The 27,436-nt window shown below is 37.4% G+C and overlaps 1 protein-coding gene across 4 annotated transcripts in view; it reads left to right on the plus strand.

Moving 5' to 3' along the window:
• Positions 1 to 27,436, plus strand: part of LOC127654801 (E3 ubiquitin-protein ligase MYCBP2) — a 141,298-nt gene that overhangs the window by 25,031 nt on the left and 88,831 nt on the right. For all 4 annotated transcript variants that reach the window (XM_052142237.1, XM_052142238.1, XM_052142236.1 and 1 more), the window contains exons 4-16: positions 514 to 667; positions 1,216 to 1,412; positions 2,643 to 2,885; positions 3,351 to 3,422; positions 5,103 to 5,199; positions 6,904 to 6,977; positions 12,212 to 12,350; positions 12,469 to 12,545; positions 19,897 to 20,101; positions 20,224 to 20,388; positions 21,289 to 21,447; positions 21,703 to 21,907; positions 23,442 to 23,587. In XM_052142237.1, coding sequence (XP_051998197.1) covers positions 514 to 667; positions 1,216 to 1,412; positions 2,643 to 2,885; positions 3,351 to 3,422; positions 5,103 to 5,199; positions 6,904 to 6,977; positions 12,212 to 12,350; positions 12,469 to 12,545; positions 19,897 to 20,101; positions 20,224 to 20,388; positions 21,289 to 21,447; positions 21,703 to 21,907; positions 23,442 to 23,587 — 1,933 coding nt within the window. The remainder of the gene's footprint in view (positions 1 to 513; positions 668 to 1,215; positions 1,413 to 2,642; positions 2,886 to 3,350; positions 3,423 to 5,102; positions 5,200 to 6,903; positions 6,978 to 12,211; positions 12,351 to 12,468; positions 12,546 to 19,896; positions 20,102 to 20,223; positions 20,389 to 21,288; positions 21,448 to 21,702; positions 21,908 to 23,441; positions 23,588 to 27,436) is intronic.

A 27,436-nucleotide genomic window follows, 5' to 3' on the forward strand; every position in this document is an offset into this window, starting at 1 on the left:
AAGCACATAGTGACATATACTGAATATTGTGATTCAATACCTCACAAGCCATCAAGTAATAATCTAGCTGCAGCGAGTGTGTGCACGAGGGAAGAATGTGCCTGCCCCAGAGTGTGCATCAGTCGGGATCGACTTTAGATCGAGTCTCTTGAGGTGACTCATAGAAGTGGCGCTGACCGGACAGAGAAATGCCAGTTTCAGAGTTGATACTTATTTATATGACCTGCTACATCACCTGAAGCTTTTTGGAAAGTTTAGGGTGCGTCTGTGAGTTGTCGTGTTCCTCTGCTCAATCAGGCGTGAGCTGAAGTGCTCCTCTCGTGCCATCATTAGAGTTTCATATGATCTCATGTTATGTTAAATGAGATCAAATGACTATTCGACAAAGAAAGTTTGTCTACAATGTTTTTATTGTTGACATCGTCGATAACGTCAACTAATCGTTCCAGTACTAGTTGTAAGTATGTTTATATTTTACATAATAATATTACATTATTTTCCTCTGCTCCTCAGATCATTGGTATTGGACTGTGTGGAGTATTTGAGCTCATCAAAGAGACACGTTTCTCACACCCGTCACTGTGCCTACGGAGCCTTCAGGCCCTGCTGGACATGCTACAGGGGCAACAGCCTGAGAGCTTTCAAACCGAACCTCCAGATGTGCTTGGTGAGATACACACCTACTGTTTCACCTGTTTGCATATACAGACACTTAGAAATAAATGAATGTTTTTACGTTATATAACAAAATATCAAACCAAGTGCCATTTATTGTAAAGAAAGATAGCAGAAACGCACTGTTCATGCACAACACTTCACCAAAGATTTAGCTAGATTTCGAATGATATTTTCTTTAAATAAAATATTTAAAAAAAAAGTGTATACTTTTTGGTTGTCAAACGTTAGTGGAACATATCCATAGTTAATGTGATGAACCACACCTGTTGTTACTCTGCTAGGGAATCTGTGTGAACTTGAGGGGAACTAACTTTTTACATCCCCTAATTATCACCTTGAGGACAGTTGATTATAAGTAGCTGCAAAAATTGCTCTGAAAAGTTAAGCTTGTTTGGAGAAATTTGCTGTCAGATGCCGCTTGGAGAATAAACAAGAACAAGAGAATAAAATTCATACATTTCAAGTGTCCAGATACTTTTTGGAGCCACTGTATATAATTACTATATTAAAATCATGACACCACTGTTGACCCCACAGAGTCTCTCTTCCACCTTCTGCTGGAGACGACGGTGCGGAGCACAGGGATGAATGACCCCAACGGTCAGACCCTCACAGCATTATCCTGTGCCTGTCTCTTCAGCCTGGTGGTGGCCTGGGGAGACACTGGTAAAACCCTCCAGGCTGTATCTGCAATCCTCACCAACAATGGCAGCCATGCATGCCAGACCATCCAGGTTAGACATTCTTTGGAATTACTTGTGATTTTTAAAGGTGACGTGTGAAATTTCTAGTGTCATCAAATGGTCAGTTTGATCTTAACAGTTTGTGTGGTACATTTCAGAGCAGATTGTTTTGTATTTCTGTCCCAATGTAATACAAGCTTTGCAAAGAGGCTGTTATTTAACGATGGGGCAGAGTCTCAAAGGCACAGCAGCAAAAAATGTCCAGTTTAATCCTAAAGTCAGAGAGAGGGTGGAAAATTGTTGTGACAAAATGTGTTATTTTTTTTTTAATGTGTTTTTTAACAAACACTTTACTGACATTATAATGGACCTCAAGGGGGAAAAAGTATGATATTATGGCTTTAAAAGTTCAAGTGTGTATTTGTGTGAAGTATTTCTTACTTAGTAAATGAGTTTAAGATTTTAGACTCATTAAAAGATGTTTTTCATCTGAAGTAAAGCACATTATCTCTCTTCTCTCGATATGACCTAGGTGGCGCCACAATGGCATGTGGCGGTCAGCAATTGAATTGCCAGAAAATGTCAAACCCCTTCAATTACAGTACTTTGCCAGCAACACTGTTCCTCAGCCAATTATTCTTAAGTGTTCAGCTGTCTGCATTATGCGCAACTCATACATACACCGATTTAAACATCAGAGAAGCTCTTTCGTTTGTAGTTGCCAAGGTAACTACAACCTAATTGGAGCATGAGTAACTTTCATAGCTCGGGTAAAAGTGTGATATTTAATCCATCAATATCTGCCAGTTTACAGTGCACACTTTGGACTTGACATGATTGAGAATACATTTAAAAAAAATAATATAATGTTCAAAATAACCGAGGAATGTTTTTCATTCTGTTTTTAACTATATGAACACAGGGAAGAATAATATTGAATTATTTGCACTTATATGCACCAATATAACAATATATAGTAATAGACAGCAGTAGTTACCTTCATATATTTATCTAAAACATTTTAACATCTGAAAAAATCCCCACAGAGTTTCTCTCTCTCACAATCTCTGGTTCCAGTATTTTAGGAATGGAAAATGGTCTTTTATTCCCTATCCTTGTTTTGTGGGACGGGACAGTTCCTACGTGAGGGAAAGCAGTTGCTCTGAGAACACTTTGATTTAGACACAAGTGAATTGAAGGAGTTAAGTAGGGTTAGATGAGGTGGTTTCATGTTAACTACACAGTCCTTTGACCTGACTCCTGTTTTTGTGCAACCAAAAGGTTCCGACAATCCTGAACGCTCTCCAGAGGAGTGTACAGGCAGTGCTGGTGGGAAAGATCCAGATCCAGGACTGGTTCGGGAATGGCATCAAGCGAGCCGCACTCATGAACAAATGGGTCCTGAAGGACGTGAACATCGATGAAGATGAACACTGTCTTCTTCAAACCGATGGATCATTCCTCTACCTGCTCTGCAAAGATGGCCTTTATAAAGTGGGCTCAGGGTACAGCGGGACCGTCAGGGTGAGGGAATCTTTTATTTATCTGCTCTCCAATACTCCACTGTGTTAACATAAAGACTAAAGTTAAGTGTTTTATTTATTTATTATTATACAAGGACCACTTTGGAAAATCTGGATTATTAAATCATATTTTAAGCCTGTAAATAAGAATGTTTTAGGAATTAAAACAAGTTTAAAGTTAAGAAACATTATATGATCTGATATGATTCATAATTACTATTAAGATTCTGCACTAATTTTACGTCACTTCTCAAATAGATAGACTTCTTTGTAAAAAATGTCAGATTTCATTTTCAAACTTAAGTGGTTTCAGACTTATGGATGCTACTATATGCAAAAATTCTGATGTCCTTTCCTGTGGTCTTGGGACAATTGCATTTATTTGTATGGATGTGTTGTAGTGCTGATGCAGCAGGTTGTTTGTCATGGTGTTGGTGTGTAAGCTTATAAAAACTATCGATTGCAGGGCCATGTATACAACTCCACATCACGTATCAGGAACCGTAAGGAGAAAAGGCCATGGCTGGGATTCGCTCAGGTATTGGCATCTGTTTTTTATGAAGTGGTTACTCCTGTGATTTATACGTTATGTCATCATACTCAATCAATAGTAGGGCTGCAACTATGGATTATTTTGATAATCGATTAATCTAATGATTATTAGACTATTTTGCGATTGTTGCAACAATTAACCATTAGCTCTTAACCGATTATTCAGCTTGTGTCCCGACTTAAAAGGTTGTGTTAAACATGCTTACTAACAATAAAGAGGACAAAATCATCTTTTAAAAATATTTCTAAATGACATTCACTGAATTTACGGGAATAAACACTTAAGTTTAATTCTGTAAAGAAATTCACTGCCAAAAATCTTATTGTTATCAAGTTTTTTTGTCTTGTTTTCCATTTAAAATGGTCTACAAATCCTTAAAACAAGATAGATTTACTTGAGAAGCAACATATAAGATATTTAGACTTGCTTTAAGAAAATGTATCTTATAGAAGTTTATTTTTTTCACTTGGTTATACTTCTGCGAGTGCAGTAAACACAAAATATACTTATATTCATGATCTATTCTCTAAAAGCAAGTCTAAATATCTTATACTCTATGCTGCTTCTCAGGTGAATGCATCTTTTTTTTAAAGGATTTTTAGATATTTTAAAATATTAGTATTTTTAATATTATATTCAACATTCTCAGATAACAATTTTTTCTTCTACTGTATAGCTGCTAAAGTAAATATACATTGTTTTAAAGGAGTTTTAGATATTTTTATTGGAAAACAAGCCAAAAGAAAATCAAATCAAAAACATATTTTGATGCAGTGTATAATGGGGCGAAGACTGCCCTCTCACTTTTCTGTTCACTTCAATCCATCTTTAACTCACAAAAAAACGAACTCTCTCTTATTAATAAAGCTGCATATTGACAATTTTCTTCACTATAAGAAATGCACAGTGACATATATTATGATTCAATAAGTCGCAAGCCAATACGTTATAATCTAGCCGCGCTTGATCAGCCGGGTGCAGTTTTAATCTCTCCCCCTTAGATCGGGACATTTGTGCAACTTATAGAAGAGGCGCTGACCGCATCGTGAAATGCCAGTTTCGGAGTTTATATTTATTTACATGATCTGCTTTTGTATTATTTGAACTTTAATAAAGCTATAACACATTAAATATAACTGCATTTAATATGTAACACTGGGATGTTTCCTTTAAAGAGCTCCGGCTCCGCTTATTCCACAACGAGAGTGCCTCTGTATTTACTTGTTTGGTATTTTTGCATTATAATTCCCTCATACTTTGCGATCTACATCACCTTAAGCTGTTTGGAAAGTTTAGAGTGCATCTGGACTGTGATCTGTGTAATTCTTCCTCTCCTCAGTCTTGTGCAAACTGCAGTGCTGCTCTCGCGCGTCATCATTACAGTTTAATGTGATCCCATGTTACGTTAAATGAGATCAAATGACTATTCGGCAACAAAAATTTTTGTCGACAATGTTTTGTTGTCGACGTTGTCGATAATGTCGACTAACCATTTCAGCCCTAATAAATAGTAGTTGATACAGGTTTGTGTTCGTCAGTCTTTATAATGATTGGTTGTAATTTTATTATATATATGCATTATTTATAATGTTATCAATCTTTGACAAATGTAATTCTTTCATAAGCCTGTTTAATGAACATTTGATATGGCGATTTGCTTTACAGGGTTGTTTGCTGTATCGAGACATGAACAGAGACAGCTTGGTGGCCGTAAAAATCAACCCAGAGACCCTGGAGCAGGAGGGCACCATCACAATGCCTGGTACAAACTAGCGACCTTTTTGAACAAGACTTTTATGTGAATGAATCATTCTCGTTCGCCTCCTTACACTGACTCATACTTCTCATTTACTAATGACTTCATTGAATAGCATTCAATGCTGGCTGTGAAAGAGCATATCATTGGTTTCACCCGATAAACGAATATACCCCTTCACTGAACCCATCAGGTGGGTTGTTTGAGTCTGAATGAGATGAGAAGTCTCGTACATGAATGAACTGAATGTACTGGTCATTTGCTAAATAAATTAATGAACAACTCAGTCTTGCTGACTGACTGAACAAGGGTGAGGCATGTCATTCGTTCAGTTTGGCATGTATGTCAATCATGTTCAGCGAGGAGAGAAGGGGATGAAATAACCCAAGACAAGTTTATAGGTATGCACAAAACATAGTGCCCAATTGATGAAATGACTAAAGACATACAGTTAAAAAGACGAATGGAATGTGCTTTGGTGCAGTGTAATATATTTAGGCTTTTGTTGAACTTTTTTGTGTCTTGGTAAAAGTGAAGCCCAGCATTCAACATAATATAGGAAAAATAAGACTTGCTTGTCATATGTGGCAAAAACGGTTATGGTGGTTAAACTGTATTTTAAAGTGTTTTTGTCCATTTGTAGACATGCAAATTCCATTTGTGTTTCTTTGTCCTGCTTTTAAAGACTGACTATAGTGTGAGCCAATAGGATTCGAGTGCTGGCTGTGAAGGAGCATATCATTGTTTTGACACACTAGACTAATACACCCTTTACTGAACTAGTTGGTCATTGTACGAGAGGCGACATCTCATGCATGAGCGAACTGAAAGTACTAATACACCTGTTCGCACACAAAATAAATGAATCTGTCATCTCGTTCATGAACGATGATCTGTTTACTGTCTGAACGAGAGGAGAAGGCAAGTCATCCATTTGTTCAGTTCGGCAATCTGGTTCAACAAGTAAAGGGGCCGGATGAATTATATATATAAAAGTGACTGATGACCACACATTAGAATGACAAATGTTTGTCACTGAAACTCATAATTATTTCTTAGCTGTTATTGTTGTCTTTTTTGATAGCTTGATAAATTGATTAAATGTCAGCAGTTCACAATATGATAGATATGCTTTATTGTCAGTTTTGGTGAAACGCTTCGGATGCTTAAACACTCTGCAGTGCTGAAGTCTCTTTTGCATGAAGATTCCGTTGTGAATTATGGTCGCTGGTTCATTGCAATTGCTCCCTCAAAATGTAAAAACTGCCATTTGTCACTAACTACTGGCACAAAGGCGTAATTTGGAGAAATGTTCAATGAACTAATCAATGAACAAATTATTTTGGTGAATTAATTCAAAATACTCGGGTCAATGGAATTAATGAAAATCCCCACCACTAGTTCAAATATGCCTTATGTGCAATTGATTGCAAAGAGCATGGCAAATAAATGTTAGAAGTTATTATAATACTATTAATTATGTGTTAGTTTTAAAGACCCGGTGAAGTCGATTGAACAGCAATGTTTTCTTTCCTGTGTTGACAAATTCTCTTGAAACGTGAAGTTTGCATGAGGCCTGTCTTTTTTTGTATTTGGCAAGTAGTTCGTCACAGGCATTTTCTTCTTGCTATGGCTAGTCAGAAGCAGGTGGTATTTATTGAAAAAGAAAACTTGCATACAAGTCTCTCTCTGTTCCTCTATCTTTCTCAGGTCTTCAAGCAGATGGGCAGAACATTGTATTTACTGATGGAGATTATATCAACCAGATTGCAGCCTGCAAAGATGTAAGTTGTTTTAATCATTGCCATTGCCTGGGATGTTCAAGTTTTTTGCATCAGGATTGTTTTTTTTGTGAAAAACATATTTGTTGTGTCAAGTTGAGGCTTGAGACTCCTGTGTAAATCCCATTTGAAGTGCTGCATCCAGTTGTTTTTTATTTGGCCCCTAACACAGCTAACAAAAGCCTTTTCAGATAGACAAAGTTGCTCCGTTCCAAAACCTAATGAACTTCTTCCATAGACAGAAATATAGGCATACTCCTCAGCTAAAATTGTTCCAATAGTTATGGTACTTCCTATTATACATAGTTCCTGTTTTTAGTGTGAATGGCCCTTGAGCCCTAGACAGTAGACAGCGAGGCAATTCACAAGGATTTGGAACAGAGCAATTGAAAGTCTTTTTTTTGAATACGTTTTTTTTATAAAAAAATAGTAATTATTGATTCAAATAAAAAACACAACATAGAAAAACACGACACACTCACCAAATCAACATTTACATTTTAACCCCCACTAATATCCCACCCCAAACACCAACTCCACCCTAACCCCCAACAAATACTCCTGTGGTCACATAAAATAATACACACACAAACAAACATTACTGCCCCATCGCCCAAAATACAAAGTCTGGGGCAAAGTATTTGTGCCCAAAACGTCACACAAATTACTCTGAACCTTCAACCAAAATCTTGAATCTTGACAGCCTCCCCAAAAGACATGGGTTGTGTCTCCAACATCTGATTGGGTGAAGTTGGGTGTGTCTTTAAGACCAAGCCTATATAATCTAGAGGGGGTCCAATACAATCTATGTAAAATCTTGAATTGCATAAGGCGCACCCTTGCATATCTAGATGCAGTCTTGATGTTTGTAAGAATCCTAATGCACACTCCCTCCTCCAATAAGTTTAAATCTTTCTCCCATAAGCTTTAGATAGAAGTTAAAGCTTCATCCTCCAGACTCTGAATTTGTAGGGAGTAATAAACTGATGCCTCATGATCTTTTCCAAAAGCATTAATCACCACTTCCAGAGTATCTGCCGCTTTAGGGGGGTGTGTACCACTCCCAAAAACAATACAGAGCAGGTGGAAAATACCTATAAAAATATATGTAAATACAGCTGTAAATACCTATATATCTTGGAATCCCAAAATGTTAAACCACATTTTCAAAAAATCTCAACACTCCACTCTCATACAGGTCACAGAGTGTAGTAACCCCACTCACAATCCACTCTGACCAGCAGAAAGGGGACTTAATACATAATTTTGGGTTCAGCCATATGCTCGAGGCAACATTTAAATAATGTCCAAATGAAACATTCTGCACACCTTTGTCCATACCGAGTGCAAATGCGAGTTAACGGGGTGTGACTTAACTTCTCCGATTAGTTTGATAAAAAGGCTTTCCAATGGCAAAATAGGGGCAAGAACTTCCTTTTCAATACAAAACCAGGGATGGGCTCTCTCAGGTGGAAGTGACCAATGGCTCAAATGTCTGAGACTGAATGCCTAATAATAAAACTAAATCTTGGGTTGGCCTAGCCCACCTATGTCAATCAGCCTATATAACTTATTGAAATGTAATCTGGGATGTTTACCATTCCAAATGAAGGACTTTGCTGTTATCAAATTGCTTGAAATAAGAGAGAGGGACATCAATCAATCAATCAATTAAATTTTATTTGTAGAGCGCCTTACAACAGCCAAAAGGTGCACAAGGCGCTTTCCAGTAAAAACATCAATAGACAACAGTATATAAAAAACATAAGTGTACATGAAAATAGCAGTCGATTCAAGTCGGAGGCTATGTGTTGAAAGCTTGTCTAAATAGATGTGTTTTCAACTGCGATTTAAAAACACTCAACATGGTGATACTTCGTAAGTGTGGTTGAAGTGCGTTCCACAGTTTTGGGCCCTGGACGGCAAATGACCGACCTCCAAACTTTTTATATTTAGACATCTACAGGGAGAGATTGTAGTTGAATTTTGGAATACAAGTAATTTTAATAACTTTAACCTTCCGAATCATAGATAAATGTAATGAAGCCCACCTGCCCACGTTGCTCAAATATTTTTATTAAAGGGTCAAAATTAACTGTAACTAAATCGCACAAATTTACTGGGAATAAAATGCCCAAATACTTAATGCCCTGTTTGGGCCACTGGAAGTCGCCCGGCTGTAATGCCGTTACTGGGCAGTACACTGTTGGAGCCAAAGCTTCGGATTTAGACCAATTAACTCTGTCTCCCGAGAACTTAGAAAATGAATGAATAATTCTATGCAAGGCATAGATCTAATGGGGTCAGAGACGAATAATAAAATATAATCTGCATAAAGCAAAAGCTTATGAGCCGTATCTCTTGCCACCACCCCTGGAAAATCATTTTCCTTTCTTATCGTGGCTGCTAATGGTTCCAGGGCAAGACGTTTTTGTAAAATTCTTGATTTTTCGTCTTATGGGAAATGCTAATTTACTAGAAAAGCGTTATTTGCAGCTGTTTGTTGGCTGATTTTGTCAATTTATCTAGTTGCTAGGCAACTGAGGTAGCCAGTCAGGGCAGACTAGTGCATTCAGAAGGCAATGAGAGAGAAATAGAATATGGACAACAATGCAAAATGCAAAGAAATGTCTAACTTGTTTACTCTAGCATGATCAGCCTGTTTTCCACCAGCTGCGTTGTTTGTCAGACGTCCGGCAGAAGAAAACATTAATAATTCCTCCGCTTGTCATAAAAACATGATCAGCGTCTTTGTTTTGAGTGCCGTCATTGTGGCTGTCAGTGGCACCTGATCTCTTTTGTCTCAGCCAATTTCAGCCCTGCTGAGTGTGTGTGCACGCGTGTATAATAGGCATGTAGGCAGGGGAGGGGCTGCTCCACTGGACGTGAGCATTCTGCCTGATCTTGAGTGGAAGGGGGATGTAATATTCATCCACCTTTGTATACATGAATGTGAGATGGTGTGGTGAAGACTGATTAGGTTAAAGAGGGAAGTTCTGAGGGTTAATGCGTGTATTTGAGTGTGTGTGTGAGTGTGAGTGTGCAAGCTAGCTGAGTTTTTCATCTGCACAAACTGTGGTGGCACATTTCCCGGAGAGAGGAGTAAGGGTATGTGCATTTCTTAGCACCATAATGTCTCTTTAAGGCAATTCAGTTCACTTGGTATTTTCCAGAAGTAAAATCTCTTGAATTTTGTCCAAAGGGGAATTGATTTTTAAAGGAATAGTAAACACAAAAATGATATTCTCTCACCCTTATGCAGTCTCAAACTTTTATGACTTACTTTCATCTGTGGAACACAAATAAAGATATTTTAATGGAGATATGATGTCTGTTTGTCCATGCAATGCAAGTGAATGATGACCAAATTTTAAAGCTCATAAAGGTACAAAAAGGCAGCATTAAACTAATCTACATTATATGACTCCAGTGGTTTAATCAATGTCTTCTGAAGTGATTCAATTGGTTTTGGATCATGTTATTGCGGATCTCAACTTACATACATAAAGTGAAGCCATCCATGGCTGCGGCCTTAGCATGGGACTCGCCGTTGTGGGTGAACAGGCTATTTGGCTCGGTCTGACTGGCCTGTCTGAGAAGGAAAGGCAGACTTCCTTAATGCCCCAATGCATCCGAAAGCCCTTTTCAAGGCTACAGTGTCCACAATACAGCAGTAGTGTGATTAAAGGACAAATCATAGGGAATCGTTCAAGACTTGCCTTCCCCCAAAATCCAAAGCTTGCCCCCCCTTAGCCATCAGGTGGACAATATGGTTTTAGAACCCACACCAGTTCCCCCAGTTCCTCTCAGTTTGCATCTCCACTCTCCACCCACGTGGTTAGATAAGTGAGTGTAGATGAGCGAGAGCTTCAGTTGGGCCCCTCTCTGTTCACACAGAAAGTTGGTGCACATGCATAGTTCATCCCTGGGTTTTATCTACAATAAAACTGTGTTATAGGATGTAGTTTGCTGTAGAACCACCTCTTTTCAACAGTGTGTTAATGTCAACAGCAGAGGGGTAGTCAGCTCAAATTTTAGAGGAGGTAATAGCCAATAAGCTGAGCAAAAGAGCAATAAAGATTGTGCTGCCGGAGGACAGTCGTCAGGGTTTTTACTCTAGGTATTTCATCATCCCCAAGAGAGGAAGAGGTCTCCATCCCATTCTGGATTTGTGAAACCTGAACAAATTGCTCAGAAGGTACAACACTCACTCAGTTTATTCGTCCCAGAGACTTGTTTACTTCAGTTGATCTGAAGGATGTGTATTTTCATGTCTGTATCCACCTGTCACACAGAAAATTCCTAAGATCAGAGAATAACTTTTTGACTGTATCTTTTGGACTCTCATTAGCACAGCGAGTCTTCATGAAGTGTGTGGAGGCAGTGCTAATGCCGTTGAGATTAACGGGTCTCAGAGTGTCTGCTCTGCGTGCTGTCACGATGGATGGATATGAGAACACTGGTGTCTCATTTAGCGAATCTGAGATTCAAAATAAACGAGACAAAGGGCTGTCTGATGCCCTCCCAGGAAATTATTTATCTGGGTCTCAGATTTAGCTCAAATCAGTTTCTAGCATTCCTGTCAGAGGAACAAATCGGATTGTTTTGTGGTTGTTTGCCCATTTTTCAGAAAGGGAAAAAAAGTCTCATTCAGGTTTTGTCTACTCGTATTGGGTCTGATGGCATCGACAGTGAATACGGGGGCAGATCTCCTGTCCAGAGGGAATCCTCTTTAACGAGAATGGAGACTTCACCCTCAGGTGGTGAGTCAGCTGTGGGAGAAATACGGGCGAGCTGCTGTAGATCTCTTTGCATCACACAAAAAACACTCATTGCCCTCTGGTTGCCCTCTGGGGATAGTGTGCACATTGAGACGTATGGGCAGAGTGCTAGATGGTGTAAGGAAGTGCAATCGAGCTTGAAATCACGATCATTCGAAACTCACGACATTGGTTGAGTTGAATAACATTGTTGGGGCTCAAAACAAACATTTAATAGTGCCACAAAGACACAGTGTTAACAATATTTTAGAAAATGAACATATGAATGCCTTGCTTATTGTTCGTCTCTGCATATTATCTCTGCTTTAGTTTAAGTGCATAATAACAGCATAATTGTGTTCAAATACTTCCTATGACTGCACCAGAGATAAAACATTCATGTTACATTATGTAAATGTAACAGACTAGAAAGTGACAGAGTATTTATGATAATAAATGGGTTTGTGTGTGTTTTAGGATGGCTTTGTGGTGCGGATATACGCCACCAGCTCAGACCCGGCCCTACAGCAGGAACTGCAGCTCAAACTGGCCAGGAAGTGTCTTCATGCCTGTGGCATCTCCCTCTTTGACCTGGAAAAAGACCTTCATATCATCAGTGAGACCAGTGCTGCAGAACACACACACATTAATGCATGCGCATCAGCGTTTATGAGGAACTACTGGAAAAATCAGCAGTTAACTTGTGTTGTCTCTTTTGCTTTGTTTGTCCTCAGGCACTGGTTTTGATGAGGAAGCAGCCCTGATTGGAGCTGGCAGAGAGTTTGCTTTGATGAGAACGGCATCTGGGAAGGTAGACAAACCTCTATGGATTCCTCAATGTCTCTGCTTTAGTATTGAAGTGAATCTGAGTAACATGTTGAAATATTTTATACTTTCATGTTGCATAAGTACTAATGTCTGCTACTTTTATAAGTACACCCTTGGCTTAGCAGTAGAGAAAAGGAAAGAAAAAGCGGATAAAATAATTTCTGAATCTCACGAAACCTGTCAAGAACTTGTCCAGGTCTCATACTTGTACCATAGTCGTGGTCAAAATAAATGTTTCTCCCATTTGACTGAATGCGTCCTTTTTTCCACGCTTCCTTGAGGATTAGCTCTTTAGTAGTATATTCTTGAAAATTTACTATAATTTGTCTCGGGTTTTTATTGGGTCGGGGCTTAGCTGCGAAGACTCTGTGGGCTCGCTGAATTTTAAGATCCAAGTCCGCTGGGAAAGGTAACTCACACTTGAGGAAATCTGTCACGAATTGCGTCACCGACTTCCCTTCCTCTCCCTCTTCTACCCCGAAAAGGCGAATGTTGTTCCTTCGCGATCTGGATTCGAGATCGGTCAGTTTGTTTTGAATACTCCTCTGTCGCTTAATGCTTTCAGTCAGCGCTTCAGTCAGATCCAGTATCATGTCCTCAACACGTCCCACGCGACTCTCCGCTTCTTCCATTCTTTCAGTCAGGCCTCTCACTTCCTCCGTCAGATTGTCAAGTTTGTTACCCACCTCCTGGCGCAGGGCATTGATGTCCTTCCTTAATTTGTCATTGTCCTCCTTCATTTCGGATTTAAGCGTTTCTATTGCTTCCAATATAGCGCTCGAGGTTTTGTTAGTTCTGCCCAGGCTCGTGCTTGCTTGCTCGGTTGCATTGCTAGCTTTTGTCACGGTTATTGATTTGTCTCCTTTAGGCATTTTGCGTCTTTTTGGCCTTTAATGTTTTGAACCCCACTCAAATGCTTAACTTACTCTATTAATGGATAATATATCGTCGAGTTTTTGTGGGTATTTTCCATCAATCTCGGAGAGCGGTCACCAAACACGTCTATCTTGTTACACCATCACCGGAAGTCCCATATATTTTTTTTTTATGAAAAATAGATTTGTTTCTTTTGGGGTGAAATATGAAGTTGATATGTTTGCATTTTATTACTTACAGTTGAGTGTTTAAGAATCTTTTTTTATTTTTAATTAAGAGTGATACAAAAATTGCATTTAGTTTTTTCTAGTACTGTCCTGATGGAGTTATTTGGGGTGGCTGTGGCTCACTAATTGCAGGGTTGGTGGTTTGATTCCCGGCTCACATATCTCCACATGCTGAAGTGTCCTTGGTCAAGACACTGAACCCCAAGTTGGTCCTAATGGCAGGCTAGCACCTTGTATGGCATCTCTGCCGTCATTGGTGTGTGAATGTGTGTGCGAATGGGTGAATGAGTCGCAGTGTGAACCCCTTTGAATACCAAGGTTAAAAAGGCGCTTTATAAGTGCTTACCGTTTGACATAACAGATATTTACAAATATTTTACAAAACAAAATATTATCTGAATTTACACAAATGATCCTTTTTAAACGTTTGCATCCCCTTGGTTCTAAAAATAGTGTGTTTCTTCCTCGATGATCAATCAGTATTTGTGTCTTTTGTGATAGTTGTGCATGAGTCACCGCTTTGTCCAGAGAAGTGAAACTGCCCACTGTTCTTTAAAAAATATCTTCCAGGTACTGCATGTTCTTCAGTTTCCTAGCATCTTCTGCACATTTAAGTTTAACCAACAGTGACTATATGATGTTGACATCCAGCTTTTGATACTTAAAACAATTGAGGGACTCACCTATTACAAAAATCAGCAGTGTAACCAATCACCAGTATTTATTTTTAAAGTGCCCCTTGCCACACTTTACAAGTTATATGCTGCATTTATATGTTAATGCCTCACACTGTAAAAAAATACATTCAATTCAATTGATCTGAATTGAAAACTGTTATTATTAATTCTGTTGTCCCTGATCAAAGATCATTGTGACATACTGGCAACTAGAAAACACCATGAGAGCATCACATTCAGCAGAGAAGCATTCAAAAATGAAAGATATATCCATTACAAGCTCCAAAATCGCTCCAGTGAGAAGTCATGTATTTGATTAAAATCGGGGTTCTCACAAAATAGGGGTTTAGTTACTGATGAGAAATTGTGTGATCACATGTTTGATTGAAATGGAGAGCACACATAATCATTTAATCCGTCTCAATCTTTCCACACATGATCTGTCCATTGCCACTCACGTTATAGCAAGTATACTCCGATTTGTTTTCATATCCTTATTTGTTGCTTTAATTTATTTTTACATCTGTTAAACTGTACAGCTAGTCAGAATTACTAATGTAATGACTCTTGAAAATGAGCACCTTAATATTCATACATGCATGTAATGTTATATTTTCAAAACCAGCGTTTTTAGCTAAATTACAGCATGTCTGAGTGTAAATTCATGAATGCCTAGAATTGCCAATAATTCACCCTCCAGTGACTGCAATCTCATGCTTCGAGGGCTGAGCAAATGCTCATTTATTAGAGTAGTAATGTATGTGTGATTTAGTGCACTAATCGGTCCTGAATCTAACCACAATCAGCACAAGATTTAAGGCCAATATTATCCAGTTGTGATCGGTGACTGATTGATTGGTACATCCCTTACAAAGGTGCAAATATTCATTGATGCACAAGAAGGCAACACACTATATTAAGAACCAAGGAGATGTAAGCTTTTGAACAGGATGATTTGTGTAGATTGACATTATTTTGTCATGTAAATATGCAAACTTGTGTACTCAACTGTATAAAATGTTTTGCGATTTGTATTATATTACATCCATTACTCTGCCTTTGCCTGTCTTCCTCTATGCATTCCAAACTAGAAGTAATTCAGAAGCTTTGATACAGAGGAGGCTGAGCCTTTTTACGAGTAATAGTAGAGCACTGAAGAAGAGCCCTTACTACATTTAGTTGACTAGCCCACAATCATCTGCCCATTAAACATGTACATTCGTTTCGCAATCCCTTTAATTCTGTCGCAGTCTAGAATGTGTGAGTTTGTATTTGTGAACCTGTGTGTTTTAGCAGTGTTTGTGGGTTCACAGTCACACTAGGTCTAGCAGGCAGGGGTGATGGTGTCTGTAGTGTGAAAGCTGCACCCCTTCCAAATCAGCTGCAGAGTAGGCAGCCCTTAGAGCAGCACACATGCTTAACCCTTGTGCGACCTTAGGGACATTTTTGTCTTTTTCAGTTTAGTTTTTTTGATAATTTTGTCTGTGTCAATGAAAAAATCTGCATACATTTTTGCCAAAGATGTGTATTTTTGGGGGAATTTTAATATTCAACCCAGTTCCTATAATTCATCTATAATACACTGATAGCTACACTCAGGACCTTAAGAATCAGAATCAGAATCAGCTTTATTGCCAAGTATGCTTACACATACGAGGAATTTGTCTTGGTGACAGGAGCTTCCAGTCTACAACAATACAAACAATACCAAAAACAGCAGCAAGACATAGGTAATTAAAAAAAAAAAGAACACAAAATAAATACATATACGTACATACACTCACCTTCATACATACCCACATACAGGTATGTGGGACAAATTTGTCCATTAAGAACAAATATGCCCCCTTTGAAACCCGTTAAAAAGGTAATATTTGATCTCAGTGCCATTTAAGCATAAAATCATGAATTATATTATATTATGCTTTCATTCTGGAGCCCTGGCTTCAAAATTATTCAATTTTTTTTTTATATTTTCCACCAGATGGTGCCCTTCTAATGTTTAGCCTATGGAGCAAATACATGCTTTTCCCCTATTTTCTGTTTGCTGTATTATAGAGCACTGCAGGCAAATTTAAAATTGTGTGGGTGTGTTGGTATGGATGTCAGAGTGTTTTTTGTATGTATTGAGAAATGTGTGTGTGTGTGTGTGTGTGTGTGTGTGTGTAAAAAGCAACAACGTGGCATTATATAAACAAACAGGCATTTAAAGGTTTAAAATCCAGAAAATATATGAATATTTGGTAGTTATGATCAGGACTGATGTTGGTTAAAAAAATTAACTAATTGAAAGTGGAAAATAATATTAATATATAATATTATTATGGCAGTTTTTCTATACTGACATTTTTGTCTTCTATGGACCTCTGAGTAACTTTTTTTTTATTGATGCACAAGGGTTAAATAACTGGAAGTAATTTGATTATTCTAGTCTTCCAGTTGAGTGCCGAAGCTCTTTGACACTCATTGAGGCTGGAGCATTGGAGAGGCTGAAGAGAGCACAGACTGTGTGTATTAACACGTGATCTTTGAACAGAACCGCCCAGCTACAGTGGTGTGGGCAGGGTCCAAGGTTTACACTTGCCAAGCACCAAATACAAGTAAAAATGTACTTTGGCAATTGCACCGATATGGATGATTTTTTGGAGCGATAACAATAACCGATAAACTACTGCTTGTTGTTAATTAAAAACCACTCACAAAAGGGATGTCATTTAAAAGCCTAGATTCTGAACTTTACGATACATATAGGTGATCTGAGCAACTCGTAAAGGGATAGTTCACTCAAAAATGAAACTTCTCTTATTTACTCACCCTCATGCCATCCCAGATGTGTATGACTATCTTCAGCAGAACATAAATGAAGACTTTTAGAATAATATCTCAGCTCTGTAGGTCCTCAAAATGCAAATGAATGAGTACAACAATTTTAAAGCTCCAAAAGCACATAAAGGCAGCATAAAAGTAATCCATATAAACTCCAGTGGTTCAATCCATGTCTTCAAAAGTGATATGATAAGTGTGGGTGAGAAACAAATACAAATTTGAGACATTAACTTTAATAATTAAATTCCTTTTTTACTATAAATCTCCACTTTCAAATTCTTCTGTTGTTTTTGGAGATTTGCATTCTTCTGACATTTCACCGCCTACTGGCCAATAATTATCTGTAATATTATCTGTTTCTCACCCACACCTATCATATCGCTTCATAAATTCTTCTAAAAAATCTTGAAATGAAAGTCATACACATCTGGGATGGCATGAGAGAGTAAATAATTAGAGAATTATAATTTTTGTATTGTTCACACGTGTCTGCACTGTTTTTCAATTGTTTTTCTATAAACATGCACTGGATGGACATCTTTGACCGTTGTGGTGCATCTCATTTTAATTTCAGTGTCCTACACAGGACCACCACATTTTTAGACACCTTTTCAAGTTAAAAATAACTTTTTATTTATAAAAAGCTTCTCGAGACATATGCATTCTGTATCATCATTTGTTGCACTACATCTAGATTTTTTAACACAGGTTGCAAAGACTAAACCATTTAAAAATCAAAGCACCCCGAAGATGCTAATAAACCACAGCAGTGTAACTCTACACACATGACAATACTAGCGTTTGCTGACTCACTGAAATGTGAACATGCCCGGACAGAGCACCTATCAGGATTAGCACTTCAGTTACATAATATTCTCAACCAACAAAAGATATGTTGCAGGCAGTGACCGTTTTGAATATTTTTGTTTGACTTTAATGTGAGTGATTTTATCATTTGAAGATCTATGTATTGTGCTATTTAAGCTTATAGCTCACTGTGTACTTTATTCCCTGCTGTTTGTGGCTGTGTGTGATCATATCTATTGCAATAAATGTTCTTTATGCCCAAGTCCCCACTCCTGACAAATAACTGCTCGTAAAGCCTCTCGGTTAACTGAATATTGCAAACGGTTACCGTGCACATCTCTACTCTTAACTACTGCTATTTAATTTGATAAAATCAATTTTAAACTATAGTGAGTTTTCAAATGTAAAATCTATCAGGCGCCCACGAAAGGGGGCATTCCCACTTGACATATTCTTGAATTCATAAGAGGAATGGAATAGAATGCAGGGGTCTAGAGGAATGTTATTAAAAGTTTAATTACTTTTATCTAAACATGGCATCTTAAAAATTCATAATAAAGACATGGTGTGTTGATCTTCAAAATAATCCTCATAGAACGATTTGCTAACTTGTTTTCCTGGTCACACTTGCATATGGACACGTGAGACTGGTCAGGTGTTACATGCATGTAAAAAAAAATAAAATAACAAAGGCATAACCAATTGCCCTTAACATATTTTTGACTAATATTATCAGCTGTAATTCCACTATTAGGATAGATAATATAATTTTTCAGTTATGTTCGAATAATACTGTATATCAGTGAGCAATATAATTGTGCATATGTAAAAAAGTTTTTTGGAATTTTAAATAAATGGTAAAGATTGTAGTTCCATTAAGTCATTGAAATGAGAATATTAATTAAGAAAATAATAATTAAGATGAGTTTTATTGTATTTGTGACAGCTGGTGTCTTGAATATGATGCTGGAAATGACACAATCACTTGCCCTATTTCCCCAAAATATTCAAGAGAAAAACATTTATTGAAAAAAAGATTGTCACTGGGAAAATATATTTTTTTGGCCTGTGTTTTGTCCGGTATATTGTCTAAAATCACCTGCCATACGTTAGGTGTGGCAAACAGTTAAATTTGTCAATTGGGTGTGGCTCATTGATCTTATTTGTTTGAGGGAGGGGCAGTGTGTCTGTGCTAGGCTTTGTAAGATAGAGCTGCTGTAGGTTTATCAGACAAATAAGACTAAACCCACTCTTCCTTATCTGGAGATTATCCAGACCAGCATGCATAGCAGTACAATCAGCACTGAAAAAGTGGTGACTGGGCAAGTTTCCAAAAAAGAAATGCCTTCCTGGATGCTGCTTGTTCATGTGGTTATGTGGCTGTAATATAAAAGAATGACGTTGAGTTCTTCGCAAACATACACACATCGACCACAGAAATGCTGACTTGATTTTTCTGGAACCACTCTCGCCAGTTATTGTGTTTTCCATGCCCTTAGTGTAGTGGTTGACATATATCGTTTTTTAAATTGCCATTACTGATATCTAGAGGGCAGGTTGGGTGATATACTACATATGATACAATTTACTGATGCCAAATAAGATATACCTTTTCTGAATGAACACTTATAACAAATAGTGCTACGTATGGTCGACTGATTTCAGTAGAGTTTCATGTTAACATGTTGCCAAGCTAATGGCATCCAGCCTGAGAAAGCATCACTGGCTTAACCAAAGTTGTGAGTTTGTTTAGGAGCTAAAGCAATCATTATTTTCATTTCACATTTCACCTTTAAATAGTGTCTGTATGACAGTTTTTTAGTGCCATTCCAGATTATTTATAAACTGGTAGTATTGTACACACACTTGAAAAGACTTAAGGGAGATCTAACCATTATTGTCTTCCTCTCCACTCATGCAGATCTACTATACTGGAAAGTATCAGAGCCTCGGCATTAAGCAGGGCGGCCCATCGGCTGGGAAGTGGGTGGAATTGCCAGTCACTAAATCGCCCAAGATTGTGCAGTTTTCTGTGGGCCATGACGGCTCCCACGCCCTGCTGGTGGCCGAGGACGGAAGTGTCTTCTTCACAGGCTCTGCCAGCAAAGGGGAGGATGGAGAATCAAGTATGACAACAATTATAATTGTTTTACATACATTAGCTGAAAAAAATATAGCTATCTGAGAAAATTATGTTTAATTTCACGTTTTTGCAAATGGATAGTCAACCTTTTGTGTCTGTCTTTAGCAAAGAGCAGAAGACAACCAAAGCCCTACAAACCCAAGAAGATGATCAAACTGGAGACAAAGACAGCAGTATACACGGCCTGCAACAACGGCAGTAGTAGCATTGTCACTAAAGAAGGAGAGCTCTATATGTTTGGCAAGGATGCCATTTACAGCGACAGCACCTGTAAGTGCCACCTGCTGCAGTGCCCTGTTACAAATAGCAGGGAGAAAATGATAACCTATCATTTATCTGTCCCCTACCCACCACTGTATCTCATCATCTCAGAAAGAAATTATTTGCAGTTAGTATATGCATAGAAAATGGGTATATTTAGATAATTAAATTTTTGGATGTTCAGGCTATGTTCATGAAAGTGTTTCTTTTTTTATTTATTAATATGGTCTTCTGCCAGTTTAAAGACCCCATGAAATTGCTTGACGAGCACAGTTTTCTCACTCTGCTTTGCGCTGACCTTAAAGGGGATAGTTGACCCAAAAATGTCATCATTTACTCACCCTCATGCCATCCCAGATGTGTGTGACTGACTTTCTTCTGCTGAACACAAACAAAGATTTTTAGAAGAATATCTCAGCTCTATACGTCCATACAATGCATGTCAACAGGGCCTAAAACTTTGAAACTCAAAAAGCATATAAAGACAGCATAAAAGTAATCCATAAGACTCCAGTGGTTAAATCCATATCTTCGTAAGCGATTTGATAGGGGTGGGTGCGTAACAGATCAATATTTAAGTCCTTTTTTTACTATTAATCTCCTAAGAGGAGTTCTTTTGTTTTTGGCGATTCACCTTCTTTGTACATATCATCACCTACTGGGCAGGGACGAGAAATTATAGTAAAAAAGTACTTGAATATTAATCTGTTTCAGGCATGAGGGTGAGTAAATGATTAGAATATTTCCATTTATGGGCAAACTATTAGTTTAACTTTGCCATTAGCTTTGCAATCATGTTCTTCACAGCGTTTTCTCAACATTATGGTCCTGGATTTTTAACGTGTACACTTTAAAGTAGAATCATTAGCATTATTAATTTGTGGCTTTTTCCCCTCTTGTACATCCTAGGTCAGGTATCTGATCTGAAGGGACATATTGTAACTCAGGTAGCCATGGGGAAAGCTCACACCTGTGTGCTGACAAAGAGTGGTGAGGTGTGGACCTTCGGGGTAAACAACAAGGGCCAGTGCGGTCGAGATACTGGAACTATGAGCCAGGCAGGGAAAGGTGAGAACCACTTCAGGTCCTTTCACAACAAATGAGATATTTTGAGAAATATACACCAGCTAAGGTTTCTGTATCTGATGATTGTGCTGCATAGCTTTCATCCACAGTGAAAGCACAAAGATTTTGTTGACTTAGCATCTTGCTTTGAGTAAGGACCAAAAAATAAATAAAAAAAATGCTCACGCCACCCACATCCGATATAGACTAAGTACATTTGAAAGTGTTTTTGTGGTATGGGATGTTTTTTTGTCATAGCGTTTGGAGTAGAGAACATGGCCACTGCCATGGATGAGGACTTGGAGGATGAGCTGGACGAGAAGGAAGAGAAATCCATGATGTGTCAGCCGGGCATGCACAAGTGGAAGCTGGATCAGTGTATGGTGTGCACCGTGTGTGGAGACTGCACCGGGTACGGTGCCAGCTGTGTGAGCAGTGGTCGTCCAGACAGAGTGCCAGGAGGGTGAGTGAGACAACACACATACAATTGCTGATTACATACCACTCCAGATCACAATAATCCGGCTATTAACAAACCCTCAGAATACATGATAGCCAAGTAAAACAATTTTTTGCGGTTACTGCTCTCAATATCTCATCATTCACTCATCCCAGTGCTATTGAGGAACCCAATTTAAATCAGATTAATATTAGTCACAATACCACTAATCACAAATGTAACTGTTTACCCTTCAATAACGTCACCGCGTCTTCACGCTTTTGCTTAATTTATGATTGGTGTTACAACAAAATGCCATAGACAGTTAACAAATCATAGATGTTAATGATTTCTCACTGGAGCAGTTTTAAAGCTTGTAATGGATCTATTTTTCTTATTTTTGAATGTATCTCTGCTGTGTGTGAAGCTCTTATGGTTTTTAATGGTTACCAGTATGTCACAATTACCTTTTGATATTGACAACATAACTTTTGATATTGACAACATAACTATTAATAACTGCTTTCAATACAAATAAATGTTAGCAATTCACAATTAATGTAATTTTAATGTAATTTTGGTCAAACTTAATAAAAACGTTTCATTTCTTTAATATTAGTTAAGGCATTAGGTATCACGAACAAACAATGTACAATGTATTTTTACAGCATTTATTAATCAATGTTAGTTAATAAAAATACAATTGTTAGTTCATGTTAGTTCATAGTGCATTTATGTTACTAATACAACTTTTGATTTTAAAAATGTATTATTATATGTTTTAACTAACATTTAAGTTAATTAGTTAATGTTAATTACAGTAATGTTAAATAATATTAACAAATTGAACCTTTTTGTAAAGTGTTGGGCATAAACATAACTGCACAATATAACTTGTAAAAGTGTGGCAAAGGACACTTTAAAAAAAATGGTTATCGGCTGATCTTAGTGTTAAATTATTTCCTGATTGGTGCACCGCTAGTCCTTAATATGCAGCTGTTGCATCTAATTTCACATAGCTACAGATATTTTTTTCATTTAAGGCCAGTTTGGCCTGTAAAAGACCAAATAAACAACTTTTTGAATCTTTCTTGTCTGTTGCTTAAATGAAGATAGAAATCGGCCCATTTGCTTGTAAAAAAACCCCCCCAAAAAACATCGGCAATCAGAATCGGCCATAAAAAATCACGATAAAGGCATGCCACAAAGAAATGAATAAATTAACTGCATATTTTTTTATTTATTATTTAACCATTTTAAAATTGCAAATAATCACTATTGACAAATAAATTGAAATTAAAAGTTTTTCTTTAATTCATGTTTAAAATTGTATTTAAATGGGGCCTGGATAGCTCAGAGAGTATTGACACTGACTACCACCCCTGGAGTCACAAGTTTGAATCCAGGGCATGCTGAGTGACTCCAGCCAGGTCCCCTAAGCAACCAAATTGGTTATTATTACCGTCCATATAACAAAGCCATTTCATCAATGATAGTCCTTATGTATATATAATAATTGTGCCTTTGGGTGTTCTGTGTCTGTGCATTTGCTGTGCAGGATTTGTGGCTGTGGCTCTGGTGAGTCTGGCTGTTCATCGTGTGGCTGCTGTAAGGCTTGTGCTCGAGAGCTGGATGGTCAAGAGGCCAGACAAAGAGGAATTTTTGATGCTGTAAAGGAAATGATACCGCTGGACCTACTCTTAGGTAATCAACCGTCATTCAAACACATTCACTACAGCTCCATTGCCAAATCACTCTCCTGTTTGTGGGACATTTTCATGTCATTTGTTGAACCATTTTGTCTTCATGCATGAAATATGCAGATTATTGGATGGGCGGTATGACCAAAATAATATATTACGGTTTGAGTAATTTTAAAAACAGGAGATACAGTATATATATATCATGATATTGTTATAGATGTACTGTATGTTAGCTTACTGTATGTTTGGGTGTGAGTCTTTCAATTAAGATTTATTACAATGATGAAAATATCACAAACAATTTGTGCACACAATTTATTTTTTATTATTTGCAAAATATTTATGCATGCAACAAATGATGCCACAGTTCCATAATGGTCATCTTCTGCCCTAGCAGAAACTTGTTCTTCCTAGGATGCTAGGGTAATCCATACAGTGTTTTTTCTTTAGGTAGTTTGAAAAGTTTTTCATGCTTCTATCATCAAGTATGTTCTGGTTCACCTAGTTTGGTATTCTGGGCGACCTCTTTCATTTGCTGCAGAGCTTCTTTTCTCATGTTCTCTCTTTCATGTTGCCACACTGTGATTGGTCTTGAAATCTCAAGGTATCCATTTAGAGATCTGAACTCGGCTCTCGCCAGATTTGACTGGAGTTCACAATCTCTTCTTAAGGGGAACTTCTATGAGTCAACTTTCTTTTTTTGGTGGCTGCTGACTTTGAAAGCATGGTCCTGATGAGGTGCCTCCGAGTTTAGACAACTTTACCATAAATACTTGTCTGCACAGTACTTCAATTGGAAGTGACTTTGGGGTAGTTGTTTTCTTCTCGAGAACTCGTAGTCATCTTTTAGCTGTGGCCAATTGGTTCCTCACAGATACACAGATACTTCCTGTAACAGTGGCCTCTTTTGACCACCCAGAACACCCTCCCTTGCAATATCCTAGGAATGGGATATATGACAGAATCTCTATTTGATGTGGCAAGGTCCAAAAACCTTTATCACACCTTTTTAGTACACTTATTTTAGTTGCTTTAATACAATTGTCACACAGAAACTGCCCAGTTTTACATTTTATCAAGGGGAAAAAAATAAGTGCATACACCCTTCTTACTTCATCTAACATTTTGAAAGAAAGAAAGAAAGAAAGAAAGAAAAGATTGATTCATGACAATGGACATTAGACACTTATGCTGAAACCTTTTTTGTCCATTTAACATCACAGGCAGCACTTGGCAACATCAGTACTGACTGATCACCTTTGAGCATCTAAAAACAAAAAATATTGATGACTCTATATTTTGATATAATTTTATATCATGCATTAAATAGAGCATGATATAATGCCGATTAGTAAAAGATTTACAGTTGAAGTTAGAAGTTTACAAGTCGTTTAGAACACCTACTTTGTGCATGACACAAGTAAAATTGTTTTCAGACAGATTTTTCCACGTTTAATAGACTATATCACAATTCCAGTTGGTCAGAAGTTTACATACACTAAGTTAACTGTGCCTTTAAGCAGCTTGGAAAATTCCAGAAAATTATGTCAAGCCTTTAGGCAATTGACCAATTAGCTCCTGATAGGCTAATTTGAGTCATTTGGAGATGTGGATGTAGTTTAATGCCTATCTTCAAACTCAGTGCCTCTTTGCTTGATATCATGGGAAAATCAAAAGAAATCAGCCAATACCAAGTCATATAGGTCTTCCAAATGGACAATGACCCCAAGCATACCTCCAAAGTTGTGGCAAACTGGCTTATGGACAACAAAGTCAAGGTATTGGAGTGGCCATCACAAAGCCCTGACCTCAATCCGATAGGAAATTTGTGGGCAGAACTGAAAAAGCATGTGTGATTAAGGACTGACTCAGTTACACCAGTTCTGTCTGGAGGAATGGGCCAAAACTCCAGCAACTTATTGTGAGAAGCTTGTGGAAGGCTAATAAAAATATTTGACCCAAGTTAAACAATTGAAAGGCAATGCTACCAAATACTAACAAAGTATATGTAAACTTCTGACCCACTGGAAATGTGATGAAAGAAATAAAAGCTGAAATAAATTATTCTCTCTACTATTATTCTGACATTTCACATTCTTAAAATAAAGTAGTGATCCTAACTGACTTAAGACAGGGAACGTTCTCTACGATTAAACGTCAGGAATTATGAAAAACCGAGTTTAAATGTATTTGGCTTATGTATACTTCTGACTGAATTAAAAGTTATATAAATTAAAATGCCATTCATAACTATTTGAATGTATTGTATGTCTTTGACTAATGATCTGTATAATGTTTGTTATTGATGAAAATTATTATGAAGTGTTAACAATATATTTTATATGATGTGCTCATAAACTAACTCACATTCTTTATGGAAGTTGTCTTTACCCTGAAAATTACAAGTCCTACAAATGTATAATCTTGTAAATATGAATTACACTACATAACTTATTGGCTGGCAGGTCGTTATGTGTGAGGATTCTCTCTCTCTCGCTCCCTCCCTCCCCCCTGTGAGGCTGAGCCTGAGAATTTTTTATGCAAAAATTACTTAAACACTACCCTTAAATATAACGTCCTCCAACTGCAAATTAAAAACTTTGCTGTTTCACCAAACCCGTGCTTGTCATAATTTTAAGTATTCATTTTTTTTTTATCACTGTGTGTGAAGCACAATTTGTATATAAGGTAAAATGCATCTGAGTTGTTTTTGTTTTAATGGTAGGTCTATTATATATTATTCGTTTATGAGTTTCAAATGTCACGGCGGTGATTTTCAAATAATTTTCCACATTTGCACGCACTAATTTTCACTTGCAAATGCAAGTGACCCTTAAAATATGGTAATGTGGAATCTCTACCGGTTGACATATCTATGGTTGCATGCTATATACTGTCATTCCGCCCAGGCCCAGCCCTAATTCAGATCATCAGTCACTGGCTGCTTTGGCAGTGTTGTGTTTGTTTATTTGCCTAGTACATCAGCAGGGCTCCAGAATAAAAAAATGTCTAAGGAGCCATTGGCTCCTAAACTGAAACATTTAGGAGCCAAATGGCTGTTTTAGCTACCACTGCTGAGAAAGTGACTCGAATTCAAACTACTAACCCGAGCTCCTGAGTTCAAATAAGCTCTTGTCGGGTGATTCATTATACAGGAAAAACCCGGTTCAAAAAAGTAATTTGTTTACAGCTCACGCTGTGTTTTTTGTTGACTGAAGTGCAATTACTTAGTGGATCTAATCCCATGCGCATTGGATTTTTGTGATGAAGTGAATGTTTTAATGTGCATGTGTATTCACATTTTAATGTTTGTTTTATTACTGTAGCATTAATACAATAAATATTCATATCACACAAACACACATTTATATTTTAGGGCTGCACAATTAATTTAAATAAAGTTGCGTATGACATTGTGCATTTTGCAAAGTATGACATTGTGCATTTTTAATTTTATTAAAAAATTTTTTAACCGCAAAAGACTACGACGATTTACACTACCAGTCAAAAGTTTTGAGAAACACATTCTTTATTATAATTTTTTTTCTTCACATTTTAGAATAATTGTAAAGTCATCAAAACTATGGAATAACATCAATGGAACTATGGGAATTATGTTGTGACTAAACAAAATCCAAAATAAATAAAAACTGTGTTATATTTTAGCATCTTCAAAGTAGTCACCCTTTGCCTAGAATTTGCAGAAATTTACTCTTGACATTTTCTCAACCAACGTCTTGAAGAATCACCCTGTGATGCTTTTTAAACCATATTGAACATCCACTATGTCACTAAAATCCACTTTGCAGAGAATTATTTGCACTTCGTCATCGCTCTACATTCTGCAGCG

This window comes from Xyrauchen texanus, chromosome 14 (genome assembly GCF_025860055.1).
Source record: "Xyrauchen texanus isolate HMW12.3.18 chromosome 14, RBS_HiC_50CHRs, whole genome shotgun sequence".
Lineage (NCBI taxonomy): Eukaryota > Metazoa > Chordata > Actinopteri > Cypriniformes > Catostomidae > Xyrauchen > Xyrauchen texanus.